Source organism: Amblyomma mixtum, chromosome 7, assembly GCF_055824585.1.
Source record: "Amblyomma mixtum isolate Tamu chromosome 7, ASM5582458v1, whole genome shotgun sequence".
NCBI classification, from domain to species: Eukaryota; Metazoa; Arthropoda; class Arachnida; order Ixodida; family Ixodidae; genus Amblyomma; species Amblyomma mixtum.
This window is the reverse complement of record NC_143018.1, coordinates 101,867,934-101,880,726: the sequence shown is the minus strand read 5'-3', so window position 1 is coordinate 101,880,726 and position 12,793 is coordinate 101,867,934. Positions and strand designations below refer to the sequence as shown.

The 12,793-nt window shown below is 46.5% G+C and overlaps 1 protein-coding gene and 1 pseudogene across 1 annotated transcript in view; one reads left to right on the top strand and one right to left on the bottom strand.

Annotated features, from left to right (window-relative positions):
* Positions 1-12,793, bottom strand: part of LOC149337029 (ATP-binding cassette sub-family C member 3-like) — a 93,409-nt gene that overhangs the window by 58,595 nt on the left and 22,021 nt on the right. The window contains exons 8-9 of the mRNA XM_089554801.1: positions 3,941-4,103; positions 2,224-2,481 (exon numbers count right to left, since the gene is read on the bottom strand). Coding sequence (XP_089410927.1) covers positions 2,224-2,481; positions 3,941-4,103 — 421 coding nt within the window. The remainder of the gene's footprint in view (positions 1-2,223; positions 2,482-3,940; positions 4,104-12,793) is intronic.
* LOC149337030 (uncharacterized) lies at positions 8,662-10,601 on the top strand (annotated as a pseudogene).

The window sequence follows — 12,793 nt, the reverse complement described above, 5'->3', positions numbered from 1 at the left end:
GCCGACTGATGAGCGGCTTGGTAAAGCGACGGCTCTTCACTTATTCAAAACATCGACAATACTCGATGATCCTGTCAACCACGACAGATTATTTATGCACGAAGGAATTGAAATCGTCGTACGCAATGCCTTTAAACATATGCCCAACATTTTCGCGCTCTGATATTGCACACACCACGTGTGACTACCGTTATGTTTGTGCGCGACCTGTGACGTCCTTTTCAGTTGTGGCTGGCAACTCACACATTTACCAAAAAGGCCATGGTCCATCTGCCTGCAGAGGTTCCAAATAGTAAAGACGTCGTCCTCGTCAGTCACGAACCACCCCCCCCCCTCCCCTGCCGTTCCCTCCAGGCAGAAGGTGAAAAATTAGGATCCCGCCAGTTGAATGCACTAACAACCTCACACATGGCGATCCAGTTCTTACATCAACCCTGTCATTTGTGCAAGAAATCCCGGGAGCACAAGGGTGGGAAGGGATGGCGGTCGAGGTGGAGTACACTAGTGGAGCATTACCGTCGCTAAGCAAGGCTGAGGAACATGGGAGGCTGCTGCAGAATTCTGCTTTGTCTGGCGCGTTAGCCCTCGTCTCCAATTTAATGGAACATAAGGATGTATTCCGAAAGAGGAGAAATATATACAGAGGACTGCTGGCATAAGCGCAGCCGAAGAGTTTTTCGCGACAGCACTAGGAGCACTCTTTGTAGTCCGCACCTACGGATGTGCCAATATGAACCGGATGTCGGAACATCTTGCGCAAACATCTGGTCATGCTGACCATTACTCATTCTTTTTTTCCCTGCAACATACTTTTTGTGATTTTATTGGCTACCAAAGCTATCAATGCAGCTGCTTTGAGGGCACAAACAGCTGAAATTTTCACTTGACGTTTAAATTACAGAAAGCGCCTACTTTTCACACTTTATATGCTCCGTGCCCCAAATTACCAATCAGGCTAACATGGGACATCATCCTGGAGACTCATTTATGAAACGTATGTTGAAAGAGCCTAACTTTATCCACCATTGCGTCCAAAAGAAGTTTGTTATTCTAACGAACTGTTCTGACATATTCAAAGCTACGTACTAGGATCAGTTTTTGAGGCTTACGCGCAGAGTCCAATGGAAGTTTTCCAGTAAGCAGCGTAAGGTCCCGAAAAAGAAACATCGGAGGCAGGAGACATCTCCCGCCAAGGCTTTGATCTAGCGATATTTATTTTATTGATGTAATAAGTTCCTCATCTCTTCCAAAATTAGAAAATTGCGCGAAGAAGCGGTGTTCTACAAGACACGGTTCAAGCGCTTGTAAAAAAATTAAAAGGTAACACATATACTATTATGCAATTTTAAATACTTACGGAAGCATTTAGGAAAACAATTATCCATGCATTCAGCTTGCCTTCCAGAGAACACACTGGCATCAAGAGAAGAGGATAAAACTTGGAAGGCAGACTTAATCTCCGCCTTAAAGATACTAAGCAACAGCGTAATGGGTATATTTCCCTACATGAAGGAAGGTACTTTACATTTATTGATTCCTGAGAGGCGCCATAGCCTCCTGGTGCAGCGGTGGAGCGTTTAAGCGATGCGCCACTGCACTGCGATGGCAGTTGCTCTCAGCTGTGGGCTGTGTGCGCCCTAGGTTACTCTTCCCGAGCGACCAATCATTAATTTAATTGCCATCTGGCACGGTGGGAAATTGCTAAATACCCAGTGGGCAGGTTGTGATAATCGCGAAAGACATGAGAGCGCAAAATGGCAACACGGATGAGTAAGGGAACAGGGCGAGCCGTGTTGCCGTTTTGCGCTCTCATGTCTTTCACGAATGTGCACCAACAAGCCCAGCTTCAAGTACTTCTCAGGTTGTGATAAGACCACAAGGTTACGTCACATGATTGGCCCACCTACCTCTTAGGTTGCTCTCTCGGGACCACCTGCAAGAGCCTTGCCAGTAATTTCTCGCTCACAACTCCAACGCTGGCAACGCCGACACTGGATTTTTAGAGAACGGTGCTTTAAACTCTATCCCGTTGATATCTCCGACCGGGACCCCTTCATTTGCTGACAAATAGGAGTTCCTTCTCGGTGTTCTGTGTTTAGAATCCTCAAAGTTTGACACTTGCAGTAGGCCTCATGCCTCTTTTTCTTACATACATGCTTCAACTGAATGTTCTACAGCTGGCGCCTGGCATACCCCAAGACACTCCTCTTCGGGCAGACTCACCCATATTCGCTGCTGCACAGGCGCCACGATGAAGGGAAGGCTCAGGACGAGTACCATCCAAGCAGCACAGCAGAGCGCGGGAACTGCGCCCACCCTCACGGCCAGCATCCAGAGGACGAAGGGGAGCGTCACGAAGCCCACTAAGGGCACGGGCGCCACGAAAATCAGATTGCAGAGCTGCAAGCAGTCGACGCCCAGCATGGAGAGGATGCGGCCAGTCGGGTAGAGAGCACGAGTGCGCGAGGTCATTCCGGTAACCTGTCGGGAGATGAATGCCACGGTATGAGTGCGTGTGAGTCCCACAGGAAATTGGTGAAGTTTTTTGGCTGCAAACTTAAGAAGACATTTCATTCTGATTTTGTCCTTGTCAGGCGCAGCTTTTCTACCATGGCGCAGGTCCAGGGCCTTACACACTGCCGTTTTATTATTTCCAAGGGTCTAGACATGCTAACCGAGGGCCAATTTAGCATACTGACACCATGGAGTAATTCTAACCGCCTTTAGAACAGAAGGCGAAAATTTGCAGGAATACTGCAATAACAATTAGCGCCTGCTTTAGAGTGTGTCCACCTTAGCGGGATTTTCTAAATAGGGGTCAAAAAGAGCGATTTAGAATCCGGTCTTATCAGGGAAACTGAAGTCTGCTGGATTCCATATTTGCAACACGTGCCCATGTTGATAGTTTTTCCTTTCAGTCACCTCATGTGCATTCTTTCCAGCCCATGTGGATTGTTTGCATTCAAATTCAGATTCAATGTGCTTAATTTGGAATTAATCCAAAATGACGCAGATTACCCGAACAGTCAGGACAGCACCTTATTAAAATCGCCGCGTTTTAAGCATTTCCCTTTCCCACCATATGTATTATTTCAAAAAAGAAATAGTTGGCATATTTGATAATATTTTTACATCCTATACAAATTATTTTCTTTTCTCTATTAAAGTAAAGTACTTCAACCAGGTGAAAGATGGAAAAGAAGTGGTTAGGAGATTTAAGCAAACCCATCTATTTCCTGCGGTTTTCTATCTTCGTTAACAGTTAATCATGCATGTGTCGGAGTGTAAGCTCCAGTAGTCAATACTTTTTTACCTACAAGAAGGGAAGAGGACAACAGGTGGACAGAACACATTCGCAGATTACTTAAAGTAAAGTTACTTTCGAAGTGCACGCGCGATATATACAGTTTCATAACTATTAAGCGCAGAAACACCTATTTATGACCACCATTGGCTAATTTTGGGCGTTAAGTGTCGCTATTTCTGTGGTGACTAAAAAGAAGTTTGGCTGCTTGCTTTTCGGAGCTTGAACCCACTTTAGGAATAAAATATCAAAATGTCTAAAAATATACAAAATATCAGCGCAGAAGTGTTTATTATTTGGAAACAAAAACCTCCTTTGATATCTACTTTTTTTTTCGGAAGCCCCAACTACCAAGAGTTACTCAAGTTTTTATTGCTTTAATATATACAGCAGTAGACAGACAGCGATATATAGGTAGCAATACCAATAGAAAGCGGTGGTCTCTGAGGCAACGAGGTTGCAAACCTATTGTATCTATAAAGGTCGTCGAATACCGCGAAGAGCTCGTGTTTGGTAGGCATGAGAGAAAGAGTTCGGATAAGTCGAGTGCGGCTGGCGAAATACGGGGTCGACTTTAGATCACTGAGAAAAGTAGCCGCTGCACATCTGATGATAGCGAAGAATATAGAGTCGCACCTTTTGGTAGATGATGGATAGGATTAAGGAACGAACTCTGCATCCGAAGACATGGGTGATTTCCAGGGTATACACCGAGAGAAGAAATTCACCCAAGCAGGTTACGATGAAGAGCAGAGACGCGGTAGGCATGTAGGCGGTACCACAACTCGTTACAATGTACCTGAAAGATATAGAACAGCAGTGAAAGCCTAAACCTGAGTTGAAAGCAAGCATCTAATTGCACTGATTCAGCTCCGAGATGGACTTCTTTAACTGCACATTTTTAGCTTCTGTTGCAACGAAAAGTTAATATTTAAACAGAAGGGAGGAAAACAACGGGTTAGTTTCTTTTAACTAACCAACTTTTTCTGTGCCAGCGGGTGTTTCCTACGGTACTGATAATAGTATTCGCATGCAAGAGCATATATACCACGAAAGCAAACAACACGGCAAAAAAGCAGTATGCTACAAACTCTACTACGTGCTTTGACGGCAGGGAGGTAGTAGACAAGTGTAAGAAATAAATATGAAAAAGAAAATCTTGCAGTATAATTTTTAAAAAAATTGGCAATTTTTAACACAGCCGCACAAGGAGGAGGGTCTTTACAATTTTTTACACGTGCGGTATACTTAGAGGTCGTCGGCGCAATAATGCGCGAAATAATTTCACGCTGAATTATTTTGAGAGAATTTTTAAAAGTGACAGTTTGCGTACTCGCCATCTTAAACTTTTCGCATTCAGAGTTAAGGTAGGCGCGTCTGTAAAGGAACCTTGACCCGAGATGTTTGCACAGAAACAATAGGCAGCAGAGCAGCTGAAAATTTTCGCATTCTATTTCAGAAAAAGACTTTAAAAAATGAAAAGTTAAAGTTGAGCTTGTTGGTACGACATTTTTTATGATCTTCTGCAGCATAAAGGGACGATACAGACAGAGAAATTGTCTTTCCTCTCTTTGTCCGCCCACCACGCACCAAAACGTTATGCCAAAGTATGTATAGATAACACCTCGTTTGAAGTAACTGCTCCCAAAGTTACAATCAGTCTGTTTGTCGCTATTTTCTTTTGAGAGCAAATAGACTATAAATCGGATTATTTAGATTGTCCACACCCATGGTTGTTCGTTGAAAATCGTCTTCATTTTATAGACTCAGCCGCTTTTATTACGAATGAAATTAATTTCACTTATTGACCAAAATATGAGGTAATTTCATCCTGTAGTTAACCCTATGTTCCAATTTCTGTAGCGAATACACGTTATTTGTAAACTGTGTCTTCTTTCGAAACATAAAAAAAGCCCGCAATGAAAACTGATCTTTCGATGTTGTAGCTAGCGAGAATGATGGCTGCAAGTAAAGGACACTTAACGCCGCTTGTAAACACTACTCGATACAAATAGACTGCAAAGACTTTCGGTACACCTGTTGAGCATAAATTTTCCGAAAACGACCTGGAGCAGTCGAAGGCGTTTCCAGCTTTAAGCGCTGTGCTTCTGGCTTTCCACCGTTTCCCTCAGAGACTTCTACTGCTTCACCAGCCGAGAAATGCTAACCATGTTTCTCGAAAAGGCGAGCTTCGAGGGGGTGGGGATAAAGGGGGGTTGCCACAGGCCTTTTTCTTCCATACGCCTTGTCAGTGCATTTAGTTGCAAGAAGAGATGGCAAAGGGCCGCACTTTTGAGCAGAAATCAGGGCCAACTCCTTCCTCGCATGCCACAAGGCTTGCAGTGCGACACCTGAGGGCGAGCGGATCGCACTTAAAGTTAATTTACTACCAGGTTGGAATGACACTCGAGCATGCCTAGGCTGTGTTTTTCTACTTAGTAACGATATATTTCTTTCCAACCGTTTCCGAATCGCTACTTCACTCGATGCATTACACAGAAATCTGTAGAACTCTAGTGTATGCTATTGCTGAAAGTAAGACAAAATACGTCGTTTTCTTCATAGATAGTGTTGACGTTTTATTCCGGCCTGAAATTGCGTGCAGCTCTACTGTCAAATCTGGCGACGTCATAAAAGTCAGCGCTCTGCGTTTCCTTTCTGGTTCGTTTTAATAACCGGCATCAAAGCCTCAGCGATTGGGATCTCAGCTGTTAGTAGCTACGTGCCTTGAGGCAATTCTTTTTTCTTCTGTATGCATGTCTCTCTTGACCTATTATTACATAATATCACAAAGCCTAGTTTTCAATACTCCTGAACAATTGTGTGTAGTCCGTCCACCAACGGATGACGCAGCTATCTGTTGCTTCGCGCACTGAAATCATGCGCACGAAGAAGAGAAACAGCAGGAAAATCTGAATTTTTTTGCTTTCTGCTGAGTTACTGACAGATGTGCATAATTCATGAGTCCTAAAACCGTGGAGACTTTTCACTGCCTGCAAAATTGATATATATATATATATATATATATATATTTAAATCTGGGTGCAACGACAAAGGCAGATTCATTTTAGCAACATGTGTAGTCCTGGCATCTTGAGGCATTTGTAAAAGAATTCGTTTCTGAGCTAGTCGGTGGACCATGACCAGAAATACAGCCGACAAATAAACACCACACAGGAACAAAGTGAGTAAGAAAGTGACAAAGTACGTAAACAGTGAGTTGTTAGTCAGCCTCGTGTACGTCCTTTCTTCCTTTGTGGTGTTTATTTGTCGGCTGTATTTCTGGTCTTGAAGCATTTATTTGAAACATGCTTGGTATTTCAAGGCTCGAGTAGATATCATCAGGGGTTCAGTCTAAAACTGTATTAAAGGTACATTTTTGTGTTCACGACGAATATAGAGATGCCGGCTCATTCTTGTGGACCTTTCCTCATCATGGCAGCAGCCAGTGGAAACTACCGGTTTAAGCTGGAAAGTGTTTTAAACTGGCAAAGAACGTCAAGCCTGAAGAAACCGTTCCATCGTGCTCAGGTAGAGCTTATTGAAGAAAACAGCACCTGCCGAGGACACAGAGGAAAAGAAAAACATATAAAGCATAAACACATTGACGTTTCGGCACCGCTACGGGTGCCTTGTTCACAATGAAAATGAAACGAGATGGGCCGTTGCTTATGATGTTAGGCTGTTGCGTACAAAGCACATGTACATCTGGGGTAGATTTTCCCGCGTCCTGTTTATCGCCTCGCTTGTCATTCGGATGTGTAATGATTTTTTCAGTAGGCGGGTAAATAACAGTTTTTCCGTTTCAAGTATCCGTGCGGAATCCCAGTCAATCAGGTGGACCGTGTCTTGATTGCGCTCTGCTAGAGCGTTAGAAGTCACTTTTTTGTTCTTAACGTCACGTTGGTGTCCCTTCAACCGAATTCTGAAATTGCCAGTTTCGTCTATGTAGGAAGCGCTTCAATCTTCTCAAGGAATTTTGTAGACGACGCCAGGGTAGCTTGTCTTCTCTAAAGGGTCTTTCACTCGTACCAGATGATTTCGGAGCTTGCTGGATGGTACATGGGACACTTGGACGTCGTAAGCAGCGAATATCCTGCATAAGGTTTCGCTGACACCCTGGGCATAAGGAATTACAGCACGCTTTTTCTTTTCTCTTCTTTCTCCGGTTGGAGGGGCTGCAGCGCGTAGTTCTTGCGAACGGAGGACTTGGGATGGGTATCCGTTTTCTTTAAGGTTCTTCCGTATGTGCCTCAGTTCACGATCTGTTTTTTGGGGGCTTGAGCAAATCATGAAGGCCCGATTAAAAAGCGCTGAGGAAACCGATCGTTTATGTCCTATTGGGTGCGCTGAATGAAAATTCAGATATTTACCCGTGTAGGTAGGCTTTCTGTATACATTCGTCGCGAAACCACTTCTTGTTCTTTCAACAAGAACGTCAAGGAAGGGGAGGCGCCCGTTGACTTCTTCTTCCATAGTGAACTGTACGCTTTCTTGAAGCGAGTTATGGTGTCGCAGGAATCTTTCGGCTTCCTCTCGACGGATGAGGCAGAAACAATCGTCAACATACCGAAGAAAGAGCCTTAGTGGAGGGTTGCAGGACGTGAGCGCGCGGTTTTCAATCGTTTCTAGGTCGAGGTTGGCACAAACCACGAAGATGGAAGCACCCATTGCTGTCCTGAAGACCTGCCTGTAGAATGTCCTATTGAACATAAAGTACGTGTTGGAAAGGCAGAATTTGAAAAGCGGGCATAGATCGTCCGTTTCAATGGGTGCAAGTTCTAGCACAGACAAGTCGTTGTTCATCCCTGTTCTGCAACATTCGACTGCGAAGTTCCCCGGCACACATGTAAACATGTACCCAACGTCGAAAGACACCATAGCGTAGTCGTCGTCAAACGATATTCGCTTTAGTTCTCCCACAAACTGTGCTGAGTCTTTCACGTGAGTGCTGGTTCTTCCGGCCAAAGGAGCAAGTATCCGGTGTAAGTAGCCGATCAACTTGTACAATGGAGACCGGATGAAGTCTGTGACAGTCATCCTGATAAACACTGTGCGCGCGGTCGTCCCAACGATACGCACTGAGATATGCGTTATGCCTTCCTTTCACTCACTCAGTTCTCACATAAGTGATGTGACCGTTCTTGCTGTATATATTTCTTGACGGAACATTAAAAGGGATCATTTCTTGGTCGCCATCGCGAGCGTCTGCCTGACTGGTCTGACATGGTGTCAGAAGTGGCATGAAGGCCGGCTCCAATGAGGCACCGCAACAGCGCCGCCAACAACGGGATGACCAGAAGCTGCTGCAACAAGAGCAAGTCGTCCCGGTGACAGGCGATAAGATACACTTCAGAATGGCGGGAATCAAGCTTCCGAAGCCCTTCGACTTCCAGAACGTCGCGGACTGACCCGCCTGGATGGACGAATTTGACGACTACAGATTCGCCTCGGGACTACGCGAGAAGCCAGCCGAAGTTCAAGTAAGGACTCTTCTCTATACAATGGGCAGGAAGTCGCCGGGAATTCTTCTATTACTAAATGTCAGATATGAAGAAATGAAGGACCTCAGCTTCGTAAAGTCGAAGTTTCAGAGCTACTTTGTCCACACCAAGAATACAGTCTACGAGAGTGCTCGCTTTAATAAAATCCGTCAGCAGCTCGGCGAAACAGTAGACCAGTTCGCCACCGAGCTGAACAAGCTAGCAGACAGATGCGAGTTCAAAGACATGAAGGACCGCCTAATTAGAGAAGGTTCGTAGTCGGTCTACGGGATGAAGCTTTATCGGAAGAACTACAAATGGATCCGAAGTTCACACTAAACACGGCTTTGGCAAGAGTGCTTACGAGCGCAACTGTGAAGAAACAGCAAGCCGAGATAAAAAGCAACGACTGTACGGTCCCGGAAGCCTGTGTCGGCGCAGTAAAGTCGAGCAAAGCAGGGGGAAAGAGCACGTCTTCACGTGGACAGAAGAATGCTTATAGTCAAAAGAGCTGCAACTTCTGCGCCCGTCAATCTCATCCGAGAAGCAGCTGCCCAGCGCAGCAAGAAAGGTGCAGATTCTGCCGAAAGTTGGGTCACTTCGAAAAAGCGTGCCGAAGAAAGAAGCAGGCAGACGGAAATCTCGACGGCATTGCCAAAGCTGATAACAAATTTCTTGGCACGGTCGAGCAATCTCAGAACAGATCGTCTGCGCAATTCGTCAAAGTGCTGATTAACGGCCACGAGGTTGGCATGAAAGTAGATACTAGAGCAGAAGTGACTGTTCTAGGTGAAAAGTTTCCTTCCCTTCCCCGTTCCTTGGACCAAGCAGGCGATGTGATCGGGCCGAGTAATGCAAGTATCCGTACAAATCGGAAAAATTTACGCTGAAGTAGTTTGTAAAGAAAACCGTTCGCAGCAAACTATTTACGCCGTGCACAATTGCGCACGCCCTTGTTGAGATTGCCAGCTATCAAAGGCCTAGGAATCGTACACTTTCTAGACGAATTGCTGACTGCTGACGACATAGTAAGCAGATATCCTAAAGTATTCCAAGGAACAGGGTCCATATCTGGGGAGCATAAAATACGTCTCGTGCCGAATGCAGTCCCGTACGCGTTGTCTACGCCTCGGCCGATTCCTATACCCATGAGAGAAAGGGTCAAGGAAGACCAGGGCAGGCTAGAACGAGAAGGAATGATAAAAAAAGATGGAAGACCCGACGGAGTGGTGGGCGCCTATTGTCCCCGCAATGAAGCCGTCTGGAGCAGTAAGAATCTGCGTTGACTTAAACAACTGAACCAGTTTGTAAGACGGGAGCGCCATCAGCTGCCAACGGTGGAGCAAGTCATGGGGAGCTTTTAGGAAGCTTAGGTCTTCTCTAAACTGGACGCGAATTCCGGATTCTACCTATACGGCCTTCAAGAGTGTCAAAAGTTCACAAGTTTCATTACGCCGTATGGGCGGTACTGCTACTGCAGGTTACCGTTCGGGATCACATCCGCACCAGAAATTTTCCAAAGAAAGTTCTCGCAAGTCCTATAAGGCCTACACCGTGTGCTGAACTATAAGGACGACGTTTTGGTGTACGGCAAGAACAAAGGGAAACACGACAACCGCCTTCGTGAAGTGCTCAACCGGCTGCAACAGACGGGCATGACCCTCGACAAAGAAAAATGTTGTTTCTCTGTCAAGCAGGTAACCTTTCTTCGTATGATCTTCGTCGGCAGCGGTGTGCGCCCAGGTCCTGAAAAAGTTAAGGCCATCAAGGAGTTGCCGCGACCTGAAAACTCGCTGCAGTTCGATCCTTGTTAGGCATGCTGAAACACCTCGCAAGGTTCCTTCCTGACTCTGCGTCCATGTCGCCTCCCCTACGCAGCCTCCTCAGCGCAGACAGTGATTGTTTATGGGAAACTCAACAAGAAGAAACCTTTGAGAAGATCAATACTACTCCCAGCTCGAACACGTGCCTTGCAAGGTACAACTTCAGGTACCCGACAATCGTGTCGGCGGACGCGTCTTCGCAAGGACTTGTAGAGTTCTACTCCAAGATCAGCCCTCAGGCAAAAGCAGTCCTGTAGCATATGCCTCCAGATCGCTCACGAAAATTAAGCAGAGGTATTCGCAGGTCGGGAGAGAAGCGTTGGCTTTGTCTTGGGCAGCGGAGCGCTTTGACGAAGTCCTGAGAGGTCTTACGTTTATGTTTGAGATAGATCACAAGCCCCTGCTTCCGCTGCTAAGTCGCGATCCCCTTGACTCTTTCCTACCCAGAATTCAGAGGTTCAAGATGCGTCTCATGCAATACTCGTTCACACGTAGACACATCCCAGGCAAAAGCAGCGCTACGGCGGTCTGTTTTCTCGGGCCAGAAGGATGAACAGGGGACTAGCTATCGGAGAAATGCCTGAAACTGACGTCTGGCATACGTGGACGGAGTTGTCCAATGTGCGTTCTCGGATAACATGCTAGACCGCATACGCTTAGAGCAGGCAAAGGATCCCCAATACGCCTCTCTGCTCGAAGCGTGCGTGCATGGTTGGCCTGAACAGGGCCGGTTACCACAAGCTCTAAAACAGTTTTGGGCATATCGCGGCAACATCACGGTGTGCAAGAAGCTACTTCTGAAGGACTTCAGACTAGTAATTCCATGAGCGCGGCGGAAATAAATGTTGCAACGACTCCACGAGGGACATCAGGGCGATGTCCGCTGTCGCGCAAATACTAAAGGATTTGTCTGGTGGCCGGGCATAAGCCAGGAAATCGCAAGAACCGTAGCCAGCTGCCCAACCTCTGCGCAAGAGCGCACCCAGTTTCCTGAACCACTGGTCCCCTCTGAATCAGCCGAGCTTCCATGGGAAAAAATCGGAGTGGATTTATTTGAGTTCAAAGGAGCTGTCTATCTCGCTGTTGTCAATTATCACTCGAGGTATCCTGAGCTGACCCTGCTGGATCGAGGTACATCGTCAGAGGTGGTCATCCAGCATCTCAAAAGCATCTTCGCCAGGCACGGGATCCCGAAAACAGTGATACCGGATAATGGTCCACAGTTCATCACATTTGCTTTCATTGAGTTTGCAAGAATCTCCGGCTTCAAGCGTGTTACGACGAGCCCTCGTTACCCTCAGGCTAACCGGGAAGCAGAGTGCATGGTAGGGACTCTCAAAAGGCTGCTGAAAAAAGCGCAAGAACCCTACATTACCTTGTTGATCTACAGAAATACCCTGCGGCCAACCGGCTATAGTCCAGCGCAACTGCTAATGAGCCGTCGCTTGCGCTCAAGAGTGTCATGCATGCCATCCGCGCTAAAGCCTCGAGTAGTCGGTGCGTCTTGAAAAAAAGTAAGACGAAAAGTACCGACAGAAAAAAGCTATATTTTGACAGACGTCATGCTGCTAGATCTCTTCCCAGTTTGTCTGCAGGTAACCAGGCGTGGCTGCAAGACAGGTGCGCCCGAAGCAAAGTCCTACGAACGTCTTCGACACCAAGGGCCTACTGGGTCCAGACTGAAGGGGGAGCCATGCGCCGAAACAGACCTCATCTGGTGCTGCTCCCTGAAGAAGAAAGCCCCGCACAGGTCGACCAGGGTCAACAAAGCAGCCAGCTTACAGAGACAAGCACCAACGGTGTGAGGACACGAACTGCTTTTGATTCGCTTGGCAAGACCATCGTGCCGGAGCAGTCATCCAACACCCAAGCGAACGTACCTGAAAATGCAACTTCAACACCACTGCAAAGAACGACGCGATATGGGCGCATCGTACGAACGCCGAAAAGACTCGGTATCAATGACTGAATGCTGAAGTGTATTTTGTGTTTCTTTGTGGGCACACACAGGGCTTGTAAAACAGAAGAAGATGTGACAGTCATCCTGGTAAGCACTCTGCGCGCGGCCGTCCCAACGATACGCGCTGATATATGCGCTGTCTTCCTTTCCCTCGCCCAGTTCTCGCATAAGTCTTGTGACCGTTCTGGCTGTATATATTTCACGACGGAACATTAAAAGGGGT